Below are 17,903 nucleotides of genomic sequence, written 5' to 3'. Positions count from 1 at the left end.
AGAGATAGAGTACTTTACACTTATTGCAGAGCCAAATAATACTGTATGAGTTAGGATTCATTTATTCAATCAAGTCAACAAACATTTATTGAGTGCTGATTGTGTCCTAAGCTCTGTTAGGTGCTAGAGGTACAACAATAAGGAGAATAAGTTCTGTGCCTTAAACAGGGGTGATAAACAATATACAAATAAATATATAAGGGCAGGTTGTGTTATAAAGAAAAGTGCCCAAATAATAGCATGTTGGGGACTCTTCTAGATAAAATGATCAGAAAATAATAGCTATTTCATAACTTTATACAGAGATTTGTGGCCTTTCCTGATTTCTTTGAGAAGAGATAAAGACACTTTGAAATTGTAAAGCCTTAGTAAAGTTCCATATAAATAACTTAAACTCAAAGAAAGCAGTACAGCATCTTTTCTTTTGGAAGAAAGGAAGGAAGAAAAGGAGAGACAGAAAGAGGGAAGAAAGAAAATAAAAGGAAAAGGAAAGAAAGGAAAAAAGGAGGGAAAGAGAAAAAGAAAAAGAAAAGAAATTAAGAAAGAAAAAGGAGGAAGGAAGGGAGGAAGGAAAGGGAGAGAAAGGGAGGGAGGGAGGGAGGAAGGAAGAGCTACTTCAGGAAAGGTTTTAAATCTCAATACCAGAGGGGCGCCTGGGTGGCTTAGTTGGTTAAGCTTCCGACTTTCGCTTAGGTCATGATCTCACGGTTCATGGGTTCGAGCCCGGCGTCGGGCTCTGTGCTGACTGCCAGCTCAGAGCCTGGAGCCTGTTTCAGAGTCTGTGACTCCCTTTCTCTCTGACCCTCCCCTGCTCACGCTGTCTCTCTCTCTCTCCTAGAAATAAATAAAAAAACATTAAAAAAATAATTCTAAATCTCAATACGAGATCAATCTGTGATAACAGCTCACAAACTTGGAAATTTAATAAGGGAAGAACTTAAATGGGTTAGTAAATGGCCAGATAGCGTCAGCTATGCTAGATGGTAAAAAGAGAGAGAAGGAGAGACAGAGAGACGAGACAGAGAGAGACAGAGAGAGAGAGAATAGAGAAAGAATTGAGTAAGAACAAAATGAAACGAGGACAGGCGAAAGGAGCCGTAGGTGTGGAGAACAAGTCATCAAAGCAACTGGAAGTTTTCTGGATTTTGACACGGAGGTCACGAAATCCTTTCGGGTGGAGCAGAAACTTGGGTAGCATATATTGTTTAGAAACAACCTGATTCATACTCTTACTTATAGCAGGAAGAATCACTGTTTTGGCTATTCCCAGCTTGGAAAGGTCGTGAGCCCAGAAGAACTCCTTAGGGTTTGTACGAGGTTGAGAATCACAGCCATCGTTCTACAGACTTCATTCTTCCAGTCTAGGTTTTTTCTCAGTCTGTGAATTCCGAAACCCAGGAGAGTCGGGGGTCGAAAACCTGGAGGTTAGTAGTTGCCAAGTTTCCCATTAAAGCTTCCAGGCAGCCGCCCCCCAAAGGTCACAAGAAACTTATCGTTGAGTTACATTTTCCAGGGCATATATTTCCCCCCACGAGTATTAAATCCTGATTAAATCATAAATACAAGGCAGTTGCAGCCGAAACTTCCTATCCTAGAACGAACCCTGAGACTTCTGCAAACACTCCCCACACAGCCAGAAACCCCGCCCCCGTTCGTAACCATGGGAACGGCTGACTCTCCGCAAGCCGGAGATTCCCGGTTCCGCCCCCTCCCTAACAAATATTGTTTCCCACTATCTGTCCACATGGGCGCACCGCCTTACTATTGGTCAGTACCCCAGGACTGTGCCCTGCTCCAGCCAATAAGCGGCCTGTGCACGTGTACGCCTGCGTATCCCGATTGGTCACCACTGCTTGATCACGCACGGCCTACCTGCGCCATCCGGTGCGTGGGAGAGCCTATGAAATGACTCGGTAGCCGTTTACAACCAATCGGCACCAGGCGGGGCTCACAGTCGGCCTATGGGCGCGCGCCGGGGGTGGGCTGTCCCAGCCCCTTACCAGTCCCACCTGGGTTTGTTAAAGCGACAGGCCCCACGGCGCGCTAGGGCTCCACCGGGTACCGCACAGCGGCCGCGGGGCCCTAGGCGTGCGGCGGGCGCCCGTGACAGCGGCGCCGCTCTGCTCGCCACGCCGGCTTCGGACAGCTGCCGACGTCCCTGGCGCGGCCGCATCGCCCGGCGGGATGGGAGGCGAGGCAGGGTCCGCGGCAGCCCTGGGCTCCGAGGGCCGCGTGAAGATCCTGGGTCTGGTGTTCGAGGATGAGCGCAAAGGCTGCTATTCGAGCGGCGAGACGGTAGCGGGACACGTGCTGCTGGAGGCGGCCGAGCCGGTGGCCCTGCGCGCGCTGCGCCTGGAGGCCCACGGCCGAGCCACTGCCGCCTGGGGCCCGAGCCCCGGCGCCGCCGCCCCCGCCGCCGCGTCGGAGGTGGAGTACCTGAACGTGCGCCTGAACCTGCGCGAGCCCCCGGCCGGTGAGCGAGGGCAACGACCCCGGAGTCCCCGCCGGGCCACGGGAGGCTCCGCAGAGGGGCTGCTAGGAACCAGGGGGGCGCGCGCCGGCGGAAGCCCACTAGCCATGGGGCGGGGGTGGGATCCGCGGCTGGGGTCCGCCCACCCGGTGGCTGGAGCCTCACTTGGGTAGCTGGTGACGGGCAGGTAACAATGCCCGTGCCCCCCCCCCCCACTTCAAAGCACCGGGGCGATCTCGCGTGGGGGGTGCGCACCTCTACCTGGCGCCTCGTCTTCGGCTCGCCTGGGCCTGACCGGCGCCCAGCGTCCTGGGACCTTCCAGGACCGTCCCCGGAGTGAACCGTTGCCATGGGAACCGGTGATGAGCAGTCAGAAATCGAGGTTCTGGGGATCTGGGTCCTGCCCCTCCTGGCCTGAGGAATGGGGGGCGGAATCCGTCTTTGAGGGGCCATGCTGGGGTGCCCACTGTTTTCTGGGCGTCCCCTTCTTCCCGTTCTGGACGGAGACGCTCGTTCTCGGTTCATGATGAATTAGCAAAACCTGTCTTGGGAAGAGGGAAGTAGTTCTCGAGCTGTAGGAATTCAGAGGAAGTGTTTCCTGAGCATCATACTTAGTTTCCCTCGTCTGGGAGCAGGGTAACTTAAGAGTTCTCCTCCCTATATTCTTTGTCTTTTATTCTTTGCTTCTTTTTGTTTTCTTTGCAACATCCCTTCCCCCCCCCCCCCGCCCCCACCCCCTCTCTTAAAGGCCACCTTTAGAGACAGTGGGATCTGGGCATTGTAAGAGCTTCTGGAGGAAGAATTACCTTTCTTGTCCACTCTTGTGAAGTCCAGTTAATATCTAGTTTTTTCCAGAAGCGGGAACCCGCTACCTATCTGTTCCATCTATCTATATAGTATATATAAATGTCAGAGTTTATATAATTATAATAAATATGCAAAAGTTGCTTTTCTTAATCATGAAACTACTAGCAACAGTGAACCTTGGTCTTCATGCAGTTGGTGGAAGCTACTTTACACTATTTCACTTTTATGCTTTTATCAGCTTCAGCTTATACATAGCGGATGGTATAAACTCTCCTCCCTTGAAGAGTCAAGTGCAGTACGTCACTGTTTTGACCCTTGCGGTGTCTTCTACAAAGTCAGTAGTATGTGCAGTTTGCCTTGTCCTCCTATGGAGAAGTAGACTGTTCTCAGTTAAATCCTCAAAGCATATGAGAACCCAGTGACCCCAAGTATTTTAGTGAGGAAAAAATATATTTGGAACCAAAGGCTTCTTTTGGATTCGCAAGTGCATTGTGTTGGTGACCCTCTCAGTATGGTTTCCATGCTCTGCCCACACACGCCTCCCCCAGTGGTCAGAGACAGTACAGATTTTCAAGATGGCTGACTAGAGGCAAGGGTCATGAAGAGAGAAGTAAAGTGGTTTTTGCCCAGGACTTTGGACCCTCTGTATCTTTGGCCCATAACTACTGAGTAAATGGATAATAACATTAATAGCACTTGGACCTGGAAATAGCACCAAGAATTGCTTTGGTGAAATCTGGTCTAACAGTGTTTTGAGTCACGAGTTAGATCTTGCTTTTTCATTCTGGTGGAATAGAATGTCTAAGCCTAGACAACCTGAAACATTTTTCACTTCTTTTGAAAGGTAGCATAACAAATATTGGCAAAAAGTAAGTTTTATTTAAAAATCATCTGTTGGGTGCCTGGGTGGCTCAGTCTGTCAAGTGTCCAACTTCTTCTCAGGAACTGACCTCACAGTTCCTGAATTCAAGCCCCACACACAGAGCCCACTTGAGATCCTCTGTTCCCCCCTCTCTTTCTCTCTCTCCCTCCCCCACTCATTTTCTCTCTTTCTCTCTCTCCCTCTCAAAAAGAAATAAATATTTTAAAATTAAAAAAAATAAAAATAATAATCCGTTTTGTTGGTTTTATTAGTAGGCTCCATGCCCAATGTGAGGCTTGAACTCACAACCCTGAGATCAAGTGTCAGTTGCCCCACCAACTGAGCCAGGCAGGTACCCCTAAAATCATAGTCTCTTTAAGGTGATCTCATTGAGAAAAAGAAAAAAAACAAAAACAAAAATCCCAACATCTGTAGCTTGGAAGTGGTTAGCAACGTTACAGAGTCATAGATTCTCAGGGTCATTCAATTCCAAAACCTAGGTGAATTCCAATCACCTGAAGAGATTTTTTTAGAACTCTGGATTGGGGAGAAATGTGTCTATGAGATCTATTTTCAGATAATTGTTTGGCATTGTTAAATCTAACTGATCTAACTGCCATTGTGATCGATACTCTTTTTTTTTTTTTTTAATTGAGGAATTGTGGTAGAAAGACCAGACAGACCAGGGAGGTGGTTTCAGTTGGTCACCCACCAGCAGTATGTCCTTGTGGGAGTCCCTCATCCTTCCTGAACCTTCTGACTCTGTGGTGATACTCTAGCTCCCATGGCTCCTGGGAGCCCTGAATTAGGAGGCTGGTTGGGCTTGTAAGATCATTGGTGAAGGGAACACCTCTCTGTGAAATTGTAGTCTTTACTGCATGAGGCAGGTGTAATGGGCCAAGGGAACTGAAGCATAAATGGGCACATGATTCAGCTTGTAAACCGCTTTAATGAGAGAGAGAGAGAGAGAGGGGGGAAGGAAGGAAGAAAACTAAGATTTGATTCCAAATACTAATACCTATGTTTATCAGCCCTCTCGATTTTTGTTCCTATTTATGCATGGAGGTGATTGAGAGTCTTCATTTTAAATGTTAAAGTTCCTGTGTGGATTTGTTTTGCCTGTGATGAGAGAACTTTATCTCTTAACCTTTTTGAATATCCAGGGTAACCCTCTTCTCCACACATGCCCATTGTGCTCTGCCTCCTGCTGTTCCTTCATCTAAAACCCTGTCCTGCTCGTGTCCGCGCCAACCCTCAGGTCCGGGGCAGGCATCATCCCTCTCCAGGTTCCGCCAGTGTGTGGTCACTACTTGGGTGCGTGTGTCTGTGGCCTCCTTTCCTCCCCTGGTCTGTGTGACAGTGCTGTTCCTCATCTGTGTGTCCATAGCTCCTGACATCTAAGCACTATACATTTTGAACTCCTGAAATCTACATTTGTAAACATTGCAAAGTACTGGAATCATCATCTCCAGTAATGTAATGCTGATGCACCTGGACTGTAGTCTACCTCTGTCCCGAGCACTGGGATTGTCTTGAGTCTTTTATTATTCGATAGCAGTGAATTGGAGAGGCCTCCCTAGCATCTGGTGCTGGAGCACTGCTGTGTCTCTGGGCACACCTGAGCCTTGGGGACTATCTCAGTCACTGCTGTTTTAACATAGACTCACGTTCCTGTCACTCGTTCACTCTGCCTCCAAGTCACCCACTCTGTGTAGTATGTCTATGTGAACGACTTTCCGTGGAAAATACTATACTTATTTTGCCCCTCATACATTTCACACTGAAAACGGGACAGATTCAGAAGACTAAATGGGCCAATAATGCATTCCTGCTTTCTAAAAAGACCAGGTTGAAATGTTAACTGGATTGTTTTTAGTAAGTAAGTGGGGGAAAAATCCATTTCACTAGCCCTTCAATTCTTTTTTTAAATAAATGGATACAGTAGAAATCTCTGTTTTGAGTATCAGCTGACAGGCAAATCTCAGAGAGACTTCTCCTCTCATCCCTTTCTTTGTCTTAATCAGGCCACTCTTGATGAGGGAATTTAGTCCTCAATTTGAACGGATGAGCATAAAAGGAAGGGAAAGTTTATAAAGATCTCTGCAGAGCTGTCTGACCACATGACAGCCCCGGAGTTGGCTTTGGACGCGAGGGACGCAGACTGTGTGTTCAGCGGAGCTCCAGCAGAGCCTCTGGCCTCGCAGGGTCCATCCATCCTGCGACTTGGCCTTCTGACAAGCAGGGAAAGGCCTCTGTGTGAGGTTCGGTGGAGCTGGCCGACCCGGGCCCAGAGCAGGAGAAAGGAGGCATGCTGGTGCTTGGCCGAGCCCGTGAACTTAAACTAGCCACCTGCTAATCAGCAGAGCTTACGTGTGAATGCAGGGCTCTTACCTAATAAGTTGTCCTGTTGGTTTGGCTGCTTCGTATACTCAATATTCATAATTTTCCAAGGAAATTTTTCACCTTCTTTTTCCGTTTTTGCCCAAGGGATACAGAATCTGATTTTTATGGCATGTCCAAAATAAATAGATGTATTTTTTGCTAAATCAGTTTTAAATCCAATTTAATACTGCTATCTCATGTTAGCATAATGGTATACTATAATGTTAGCATCATAGTATTGGTGTATGTTAGTACTGATATTATGGTAGTATACTTGTGCTACTTTATGAGTAGGGTAAACGTGTGTATGTATATGTATACACGTACATGCATGCCCATGTGTTCACATATATATGTATATGGGAACTCTGGGCTCTGACACTTTATGGTGGTTACTTGTGTGATTGCTCTCTTGAAAGATAGAAGACATATATATATACACACATATATATATATACACATACACACACACACATATACATACATTGAAATTGGTTAAAATTAGTAGACTGATTCAAATTTCAATTTTCTAAATCTCAGTTTAATGTACTTTATGGAGTACACTGAACGTTACAGCCAGGAAAACCTCCTTTAAAAAAAACACGATTTATGTTGTGAAAATTCTTGATCTAATACTAATCTTAGTTCAAATGTATTTTCTTTTTTAGGCGAAGGCATCATCTTATTGCAGCCTGGAAAACATGAATTTCCATTTAGGTTTCAGCTTCCATCTGAGTAAGTGAAACCCTATTATCTCCGTGATTCTCTTTCCCTGCAACCTGCCCCTCCAGACATGTGGGTGCCCACCCAGCACCTTCTGACACTCCGCTACATCCGTCTATCGTGCATGGCCCCTGGATAGACTTACCCTGTTCACACCCTTTTCTTTTTTCTTTTTTTAAGCCAAAATCAACATTTTCAGGGTTTTTTCCAGTTGTGTCTAACCAAAAGGTGAACTTCTACTTTGGTTTGTTTCAGACCTTTAGTGACCTCATTCAGCGGGAAATATGGAAGTATTCAGTACTGCGTGAGAGCCGTTTTGGAACGACCCAAGGTACCTGATCAGAGCGTGAAGCGGGAACTCCAGGTTATTAGTCACATCGATGTCAACACACCAGCATTATTAGTAAGTCCTTCCTTCTTCTGTTCCTCCTTCCTTTCAAGTTGCGCTATGTACGTGAAGCCAGTTTAGTGGTCTTCTGTCCTGTCCCTTTCTGATACGATCTTGTAACCCACGGGCATTCACTATAAATGTGTGATTCCAGGCCGGGCAAATTACAATTTGTGTGTGTTAATACTATTGATTATGTCTCCGTTGTTCGGGGCTTCTTCTGCCAAAAAGTTATACAGGCTTGAAATGCATTAATAAGGCTTAATAATAATAATGCACACACAGAGAGTGGTTACTTTTACCAGAGCGGCCACATTCACAGGGCTGTGGTATTCTAAACTCTTCAATAATAGCAGGTTGAGGAACAGTAATTATGGAAGAGTATTAATCATGCTCAGCCTGTTATTGAAGCTCAGGCCATTATGCTATGTATCCTTCCATTTTGCATGCCATTTTCTACCATTAAGTAAGTGCACGCAGCTGCTGTGGGGAGCCTTTCACTTATCATTTCCTTATGACAGATTTGGCCACATTAAAGCATTGAACTTCTAATAATCACCAGAAATACTGTAGGCTGATAAGAAAGATTAGGCCATAAGTAACAACAGACTAGGCAAGATGGGAGCTAATGAGCTAGATTCTTTTATCTAAACCCATATTATCAAAATAATATAAAATTATACCTTGTACTTGCATGATAGCTATGAGGACCTAGTGGTCTTCATTTAAATATGAATGAATGATTTTTTTTATACTTCCTAGAAAATACTGGGATAATTTAAACTTCCCATCATGATACTGATGTTCCAAACATGTATGTTTAATATTGGGGATTTCTTTTTCTGGCCAGTGTTTTGAAAGGGGGGGAAAAAAAACCCAGGAGTTGAGAAGGTGTTTTACTCTATTTTCATATGAAAATAGAATAGACTTTCCTGTTTGTACACTTGTAGAATGTGAAAATATAATGGTTATGCCCTGGTTGCTTGGCCCCTTGTGGCCAAAGTCGTAGAACAATCCTATCCAGCTGACCTGGGATAACTCATTACAGCTGTAATTTACCATCCATCCACTGATCGCTTGTTTTGTTTTGTTTTGTTTTTGCAAATCGATAATACTGTCTTGTATTTTTAAAAATTATTTGGAATTGGAAAGTTAGTACTTCTAAACTATTCATGGGACCGTGGTGGCAAATGATGTAAAGAGATTTTATTTTTTTGCCAAAGAAAAGAAACTAGTAATCCGTCGATATTCTTTTTATAAGTAAAAAATATTACAGCTTTGGGTTTTACGGTGAGCTTTTGGTTAGTGCGTCTTTCAAACCGAGCATCTTAAATCTTGGGTCATTTCTGTTGATGCCGTAGAATAGAGAGCAGGCTGGTATGTTCAGTAACCTTGCACATCCAGGACAGTGCATTTACTTTGCTTCCATCACACTAAACCCAAAAACATTCAAAGTTAAGGGCACTTGAAATTTCCGCCTACTAATGCATTTCTGAATTCAGGAGAAAGGCTGTTTGCTTGTTCTGCATTTTCGATCCCAAAACAAATACAACATTCTGATCATTGATTTTTATACCGTTTCTCCTTTCCCCTAGTATACATGCAAGTTTTCTAAAAGAAAGAGTATCGGGGCGCCTGGGTGGTTCAGCCAATTGAGCATCCGACTTCGGCTCAGGACATGATTTCATGGTTCATGAGTTCGAGCCCCATGACAGGCTCTGTGCTGACATCTCAGAGCCTGGAGCCTGCTTCAGATTCTGTGTCTCCCTCTCACTGCCCCTGCCCTACTCGCACACTGTCTCTCCCTCTCTCAAAAGTAAACATTAAAAATTTTTAAAAAGGAAAGTACAAGTATCTTTGTCATGTTAGTAGTGAAGACTGTTTTTGATTACTACTCTAAGGGATGTTAGATCATTTCCCAGAAACATAATGACTCACAGGGTAAACCAGGATGGTGTCACCTATTTTGAGTCTGAGAATTCACCTGAGTCCTCCTAAAAAGAGAATGATTTTTCTTAATGCTTTGTGTTTTAGTAAGTATTTTGCCTAGTCTGTCACATGAGGATAAAAGTATTGGTGTGTGTTTTAGAAGACCTTTCTTTACAATTATTTAATAAAGAATGACATGATTTTAAGTTCTGTGAATTTTCTGCTGGTTTAATTAAAGTCATGTTATTATTTGCAATTTTCAAGACCCCTGTGTTGAAAACCCAAGAGAAAATGGTCGGCTGTTGGTTTTTCACTTCTGGTCCCGTCTCGCTGAGTGCCAAAATTGAAAGGAAGGGATACTGTAATGGTAAGCAGAGGGTTTGAAAGTCCACAGGGAAAAATCATTCATCTTATTAGCTAATTGCAAGTGATTTTAAATAGTGTGTTTTGTAACTTACGAAGTATATGCTGTTTTAAAACATGAACAATACAGTTGTCCGTTTTTCATATAAATAATTGATATTTAAGTATTTTTGAGTGGATGACTAGATTCCAGTGAAACTCCTGGCATTTTTTACTTTAGTGCTTTTGCTTGAGTGGCAAGGTCTAAAATTAGAAGCATGGGAAAATGCCAGCATTTTACTTGGTGTTGCTAAAGAGTTTCCAGGGCGGTGTGGCTCAGAAGAGCACTGTTGTAGGAAACTCCGGGAACATGTATCCCGACATAGGGGGGCTAGACAGTGGGACAAGGACAGTCTGAACAGTCAGATTGCCAGTGGCACAACCATTTGTGAAGGGTCCCCTTCCGTCTGGTGGCTCTGGCCCCCACTGCAGGGCTCGGCCACCTGGAAGCGAAGGTGGTACAGAATGGTGTGATGGTGGGTGTAAAATTTGCTGCTCCATCCACTGTCTTATTTGTGCCTTAACATTAGTTCCTTAAAAACAAAGTCTTTGTTCTCCTGTTAGGCAGATTTCGATAGGCACTAGGGAGTTTGTTTGTGATCTTTTGTACTTTATACACTGTTGGCCCATTTCTTGGTATATCTTAATTTGCATAGACACTGGCCATTTACATATCTTTAGAACTGGCAGCCTAATATTGCTACATTAGAAAAGCAAATAATGCGATAATTAGAAAGCGGTATCTACCCTGAGCCACCGGGACTCCTGGATCCTCTGATGCAGATTTACAATTCAAGCTTTCCTTCAGAGATCTCAATTTGTTACAGTAACGCTGTGGCATTTCAGCTTTAGGTGGTTAATGGCTCTAGTTCACCATGGTAAGAACTTCCTGAAAAGTCTCTGAAGGTGTTTTTGCTTCCTTTTTAGGAGAAGCTATTCCCATCTATGCGGAGATAGAGAATTGTTCCTCTCGCCTGATTGTTCCCAAAGCTGCTATTTTCCAAACCCAGACGTATTTGGCCAGCGGGAAGACAAAGAGCGTCCGGCACATGGTCGCCAACGTGAGAGGAAACCATATTGCTTCTGGGAGCACTGACACGTGGCACGGGAAGACTCTCAAAATCCCGCCTGTCACTCCGTCCATCCTGGACTGCTGCATTATCAGAGTAGACTATTCCTTAGCTGTAAGCAGAGCTGATTTTATTTCATATATTTTTTAAAGGTTATTTAGTTTTTACTTTTTAATTTAAATCCAAGTTAATTAACATACAGTGTAGTGTTAGTTTCAAGAGTAGAATTTAGTGATTCATTACTTACATACGACGCCCAGTGCTCATCCCAACAAGTGCCCTCCTCAGTGCCCGTCACCCCGTTAGCCCTTCCCCCACCCCGAACACCCCACCAGCAACCCTCAGTTTGTTCTCTGTATTTAAGGGTCTCTTATGGTTTGTCTCCCTCTCTGTTTTTATCTTTTTTTTGCCTCCTTTTCCCTGTGTTCCGGAGCCCTTTCTTAAAATGAAAAGTATGTAGAATGGAGCAGTAACTGGTGCCATGTTGCCATGAACGTGTACGTGGCAGAATGTCATTTAGGTCAGCATCCCGACACTGGAGTCATGAAGGCTGGCCTTTGCTTTTAATGACAAACTATCCCCCCATGGCATTTAATTAAGTCCTATGAAAGAGTTCAGGTGCATTAAGGGGGCTGGTTATACTGAGAACATACGCTTCATTTTCCATAGCTATGACGTGTAAGCCGTGCTCACGTGCAGTGAAGGGCGTCAGGGCTGCGGTCCCTCATCACAGAGCGTTCTCTGTATTTTGCCTGCCCTTTGTTTGACTTATTCTTCATTACATTTGGTCAGGATGATTCACGGTGGTACTGGGAGCAGTGGCAGCCAACGGAGAGATTTGCTTCTGTGAAAACATAGGTTGGTCCATCTACAGTGAGCTTTAACTTACATTTGTGCCCTTCTCTCTCTCCTTTTTTTTTTTTTTTTTTGCCATATTAGGTATATATTCACATTCCTGGTGCTAAAAAACTGATGCTCGAGCTGCCCCTGGTGATTGGCACAATCCCATATAACGGTTTCGGCAGCCGGAACTCCAGCACCACTAGCCAGTTCAGCATGGACATGAGCTGGCTGACGCTGACACTCCCAGAGCAGCCAGAAGGTACGGTGGCAGAGGTGCTTTTAGCGTGAAGTTCACACGTAGGCCAAGAGCAGGCGGGGTCAGACTGGAAGTGCTCTGATGACCATTACTACTGCCATTACAGCGGCCCTGACACTTCCGAGTACTAAAAATTCCGTGCTACCGGAAGGGACACAGAGAGCTTGGCTTCTCCAGGGCATAGAGCTGCAGATGGCAGAGCCAGGAATCAAGTCTTTTCCTGATTCCTGTGTATCAGCAGTAAGACAGGGAAAATGGTCCAGGTGAATGTAGGGTACAACGTGTTTTTTGCAACCACGTCTGTTGCAGATATGTTTTACCTGCACCGTAACATCCACGTCTCAAAATAGAACATAATAAACGTTCGTAGTGATTTCACAAAACCTGAATTGATTACATATGTTTTGTTGTAATAAGCACGAAAACTCAGTCCTTAGAGGGGGGAGGAAAAAAAAGCATTGTCTTAGCTACATTTCTAATTTAGCTACATTTCTGGTTTTGGTAAGAGTTCAGAAGACATTAACATATTTGATTTTGCATGGACTTCCGACATCCAACTCCCATTTGTGTTTTAGCGCCACCAAATTATGCAGACGTGGTGTCCGAGGAAGAATTCTCTCGACACGTCCCTCCTTATCCTCAGCCCCCTGACTGCGAGGGAGAAACATGCTGTCCTATGTTTGCCTGCATACAGGAATTCCGCTTTCAGCCTCCACCTCTTTACTCAGAGGTAAGCAAGACACAATGAGACTTTTTGCTTGCTGTTTGTAAATAGTCCTTTGTAGTATCTGCTGCTGATTCCTAATTAGTTGGGGATACATATTAAAAAAAAAAAAATTTCCGGTGATGATAGATTAGCCCTGATGCGATTACCTCATTCTGTAATGGTTGCCTTGATGGATTGCGCTTAAAATGTTTTATGTGGCCATAGAATACGGGGAACTAAAGTGGCCCACTGGGACTTATTATTAACAGGCTTTGAGCAGCTCGGCTTATAACCACCAATAATTAGAAATAGATACTAAGATCCTTTGTAGAGTGCTGGAGTAGTCATCTCGGTCCGGTGTGTTTTTGCAGGTTGACCCACATCCTACTGATGTAGAAGAGACCCAGCCTGTGTCCTTCATTCTCTGACAAAATTCCAGAAATCACTGTGTTCATCATCAGATTAGAATGTTGATTCTTCCCCCCCGCTGCCTTTATGGAAAAGAGGGAGAGAAGATGAGCATAAGAACATACGTGAACATCAAGGTTGAAGGTGATAGAAATTAAAGAATGCGTGAACTTTCCAGTGGGCTGACGAGAATGCGTTGCACAAATTTATGACAGGGTCATGTGTCCCCTTAAAAGGATCCAATGAAGATGTGACAAGTCACAGAATGTAATGGAAGTCCTGATGGTGAGAGAGTAAGTGGAGGGTGCCTGCGCTGGACCCAGGAGAACAGAATCTATGTGGATAGTGGGAACATGAGACGAGCAAACCTTTAAAAAGGTTTCTCCAGGTGGAACAGAAGTTACCCTAAGCTTTAAGGAACTATGGACTAGGTGGGAGCCTTGATCTTGAAGAAGGTAGCAGCACAGAGGTGGGCACAAATAGGAAAAAGACCCTCTCTAAATATGAAGGGCCCCTCAACGTGCCGGGGTCTTCATGATTTCTCCCCACGTCCCGTAGGACTGAAGCCCTTGAGAGAATCTGTCTATGGGCCCTAACGAAGCAATGCAGTCTCATTTTGTAAACTGGCTGCACAGTGTTATGAAGCCAGGAAAGAGTTCTGTGCAAGGCCTGTCCGTCCAGAGGGGAAAGATGGATTCCAGTGTGAGGACACGTTTTGTTGAAGGCTGTACCTTTTACCCCCTTCAAGTACTCTGTTAGGATGTGTGTTTGACGATTTTCCCCGTGTCTTACTTACCTAGGATCATTAGTAGAAAAAGAAAGGGAAAAAAAAAAAAAAAGGTTGCATCCTCAGGATGCCTTGATAACTACACAGAAAAAAAATACGAAAAGAAAAAACCAAAACAACAAAAGCCTTTCTTAACCTACCTCTAGTGGGGTTATCAGAATCCTTACAAAACTCCAGGCATGATAAGCCTTCCGTGGAGTTTCTGCTAATTGGCAGTCATGATCCCATCTCACCTATCACTAAATCAGCAGGTGGGCCAAGGGAAACATCTGTAAGGTCAGCATTCAATGAAAGTCAATATGTGTATACCAAAGGGTGTTTCAAACTAAATGCAGAATCAAAAGAGGGTACAAAGTTTGAGGGTACCATTTAAAAAAAAAACAGAAAAGACAAACATAATTCCTGCCAGAGACTTCAGTCTACTGACAGCAGTCAGCACGCTGTATGTGATTATTCCCATTCTTCAGTAATTCTATTTAAACTGTGATTTTTTTTTTCTTTATTGTTTTGGTGCAATATTTTATTATCATTTAATCTCAGGATATTCCGACCAACAAGATTGTGTTGCTGCTAAAAGTCTGAGCAGTATTCTTCCTGTCTCCCCACCCCCCTTCTTCATGGTCACGTGCTCATTTGCTTGTCCTTTGATCTGTTGGTTTCCTGAGCCCAGAGCATCCCCAGACATCCCCGGAAGGGAGGTAGGGATTCCCACGGGAGAGATTTGGGACCAGCCAAGGTCTTTGGTTTTCTCCACGTTCTACGGGTTCCACCCAGAAACCCCGGTGCTTCCCGTGCAGAATGCCAAACTTCAGTCCCCGGAATGAGTCCTCTCTTCTTTCCGTCAGTATAGTCAGTCGCGAGTATAAAAGTCCTTTATCTGAGGTTAAGTTTTGTATTTAGAGTTAGTTGGCCCTCCTCCAATCAGGGATTTTTCTACATGCATGAGGCAAATGCATACTTTTCTTCACCCTTCTGGACATACCTCTCTCTAACCACATGAGCATCTTCAGCATCCTCAGCAGTTTTCTCACTGCAAGCCACTGTTTCAAATCACAGTGCAAAACTGTTACAATTGTGGTACTGAAATCATCACAGAACTTTATTCCCTGTGCTTTGGTTTTTAGTGTGTGTGTTTTTTTTTTATTTTTATTTTTTTGCTTTGTTCTTTGTATGTTTTTAAACAGGTAATGTGTATTTAAGTGATGTCTAAACAGTTTTGTTTTTACTAAAAAAAAAAATAAACGACCATCTTCCACTGTTTCTTGACTTCTAAGCTGTAGTTTACAGGCCTTGTCAAGCAAGACACACTCCATCTCCATGTTAACCAAAACAAAGTGAAAGAAATCAAGCAAAGCGTTATGAAGGAAGAGAAAGGTTAGCTATTTGGCCCCATGTGGAAAGCCAAGTCGCTGGCTCTCCACAGGATAGCTGTGTCCCCTGCATCAGAGAAATCAGGAGAAGTGTTCACAGAATTAAAGCACAGCTGAGTTTGTGGCACTTAAAAGAGTAGCTAAAAGGTATGATTTGCCTTATTGATTTCGTATCTGCATACCTGACCTTAAGCAGTAAGGCTGAAACTGCATTACCTTTCTGTAATCAAGACCTTATTTTCTGAATGTAGAAAATTCTACATTGAAACAGAATTCTTGGGAATGAAGATAAAAATGTAGCTGCTATTTGCTTGTTTATTCTGTTGTTTGGTTTTCAAAGAAACTGTGGCCTTAGAATTTTCTTTTTGATGCAAAAATTGGGAAATTGAAAATGTGCATCTTTGGGCACACAAAACCCTTCCATGGGCAGAACTTTAATTTTGACATTTTTGTTTTGCACAACAAGAAACTCAATAGGCAGGGGTTTTGTTTTTGATAAGTTAACTATGAAAGCTTTTTTATTTTTATTATTAAAAATGTAACCATTTAACCCACAGGAAAAAATAATAAAGATTGTATTTTGTACTCTGGTTTGAACCCCATGGGTTCCTTTTGTTAATAAAATGATGACACTAATGCCATGAGGTGCTGGTTTTGTTTTCGCTTGCTTTTTGCAAGATTCTGACTTGAATTGTTACAGACATGGGGGAAAGTCAATGCCACAAGACAAAATGCAATTGCTGTAAATTGAGATCCTTCTGTATATGCACACTGTCTCTGGGCCGAACAGCTTGGGGGGGTCCAGAGCCTGGTTTTACAGTGGGCTCAGTTTCCCCAGTTAATCCATCTTTAGCATTCTGGGAAGAAATGGGATTAACATTTAGAGTAAATAAGCCCAAACTGCTTTGGTTGTTGAGAGAGCATTACCTTCAAATGATAATGGCTCCTTTTTAAAGCTTCTGAAGTTTTATGAGCCACACATTTCCCCGGTGGAATCTGGTGGGCGGCTGGTGGGCACACACGGGAAGACACTCACCCAAATAAACCTCCCCTTTCAAATGGAGAAAAACCATACATTTTGTACAAGGAATATACAACGGTGTATTATGTCAAGGAAACTCCTCAGACCCTCTCTCCTGGAAGATTCTCAAACTTAGCTAGGTGGTAAAGCCCAGGTAATTTACCCTCCCAAGTGTTTAAAATCTGAAAGACAGTGTTAAATAATAAATAGGTCGTTTGTGGACCCACATTTGCAATCAACATATATTGAGACATTTGTCTCATGCACTAAATACTGAGGCAAAATGTGTAAGTTCACCATTGGAGTTTCTGTAGTTGCTACGGTAAAACGGTGGGTTCTAAAATTTAGAACTAGGCAGACAATCACAAAGAATCAAGGACAAAACCCTCATATTACAAATGAGGATCCCAAAACCCAGAGGAGTGACCTGAAAGTCTGACCTACATTCTCTGTAAGATCTCTGCTCGTTCTAAAATTTCTTGATGCTACTACTTTAATACAAGTCACAAAATCAGTCATTGCTTTAAGTTACATGGCTCAAGACTCACTCGCAGAACCAGATACTAACCTCTTCAAGAATCGGGAGGGGTGCCTGGATGGCTCAGTCGGTTAAGTGTCCGACTTCAGCTCAGGTCATGATCTCACCATTCGTGGGTTTGAGCCCTACATCAGGCTCTGTGCTGACAGCAAGCTCAGAGCCTGGAGCCTGTTTCAGATTCTGTGTTTCCCTCTCTCTCTCTGACCCTCCCCTGTTCACTCTGCCTCTCCCTCTCTCTCAGAAATAAATTAGGAAGGAAGGAAGGGAAGGAAGGAAGGAAGGAAGGAAGGGAAAGAAGGAAGGAAGGAAGGAAGGAAGGAAGGAAGGAAGGAAGGAAGGAAGGAAGAAAAAAAGAATCAAGGAAAAAGAAAGAATGGAATGAGTGGCGCATTCCCTTAAGCGTCTGACTTTGACTCAGGTCATGGTCTCACGGTTCATGGGTTTGAGCCCTGCGTTGGGCTCTGTGCTGACAGAGCCTAGAGCCTGCTTCAGATTCTATCTCTCTGTCTCTCTCTCCCCTCCGCTGCTCATGCTCTGTCTCTCAAAAATAAGTAAATGTTAAAAAAAATTTTTGTTTTAAAGAATCTGTGTTCCCATCTAAAAGCCTTGCCCCTTGAAAGGACACCAGTCCTTGACTAAATTGCTTCCTAAGTATGTTTAATTAGCAGCTGGAACCTTTTCTGCAGCAGAAGCATTTGTTTCTAACTTGATATTTTGAAATAATTATAGACCCACAAGTTGCAATCATAGTACAGAGAGATCCTGTGTCCCTATCACCCAGTCTTCCCAAAAGTAACATCTTACTTAACGACAATATATTACCCAGATCGGAAAACAGACATTGACTCACTACACACAATGAAGTAGAATTCAGGACTTGCTTGGATTTGGCCAGATTTTGAATGCAGTCATTGTTCCTGCAGATGTTTTTGTGTGTAATT

General features: G+C 43.8%; 1 protein-coding gene across 2 annotated transcripts; it reads left to right on the top strand.

The window, feature by feature from the left end:
• Nucleotides 1-1,937: 1,937 nt before the first annotated feature.
• On the top strand, nt 1,938-16,039 carry ARRDC4 (arrestin domain containing 4). Of its 2 annotated transcripts, none has more exons than XM_039235068.1 (8): nt 1,938-2,473; nt 7,190-7,256; nt 7,500-7,647; nt 9,826-9,928; nt 10,891-11,147; nt 11,973-12,135; nt 12,708-12,862; nt 13,210-16,039. In XM_039235068.1, the coding sequence occupies exons 1-8, from the start codon at nt 2,185-2,187 to the stop codon at nt 13,264-13,266; spliced, it is 1,239 nt and encodes a 412-aa protein (XP_039090999.1). In that variant the 5' UTR covers nt 1,938-2,184; the 3' UTR covers nt 13,267-16,039. The 2 variants fall into 2 exon arrangements, with proteins under 2 accessions (XP_039090999.1, XP_039091000.1); XM_039235069.1 differs by lacking the exon at nt 1,938-2,473 and adding an exon at nt 2,578-2,829.
• The last annotated feature ends 1,864 nt before the right edge of the window (nt 16,040-17,903 follow it).

Source organism: Hyaena hyaena, unplaced genomic scaffold (assembly GCF_003009895.1).
Source record: "Hyaena hyaena isolate Hyena2069 unplaced genomic scaffold, ASM300989v1 scaffold_95, whole genome shotgun sequence".
NCBI lineage: Eukaryota > Metazoa > Chordata > Mammalia > Carnivora > Hyaenidae > Hyaena > Hyaena hyaena.
This window is presented reverse-complemented; position numbering and strand designations above follow the sequence as displayed.

Excerpts from the sequence above, each read along its gene's own strand:
- ARRDC4 (XM_039235068.1), top strand. The coding sequence starts at position 2,185 with ATGGGAGGCGAGGCAGGGTCCGCGGCAGCCCTGGGCTCCGAGGGCCGC. Across the intron at positions 9,929-10,890 it reads AAGGAAGGGATACTGTAATG|GAGAAGCTATTCCCATCTAT; the intron begins GTAAGCAGAGGG and ends CTTCCTTTTTAG. Across the intron at positions 12,863-13,209 it reads CTCCACCTCTTTACTCAGAG|GTTGACCCACATCCTACTGA; the intron begins GTAAGCAAGACA and ends GTGTTTTTGCAG.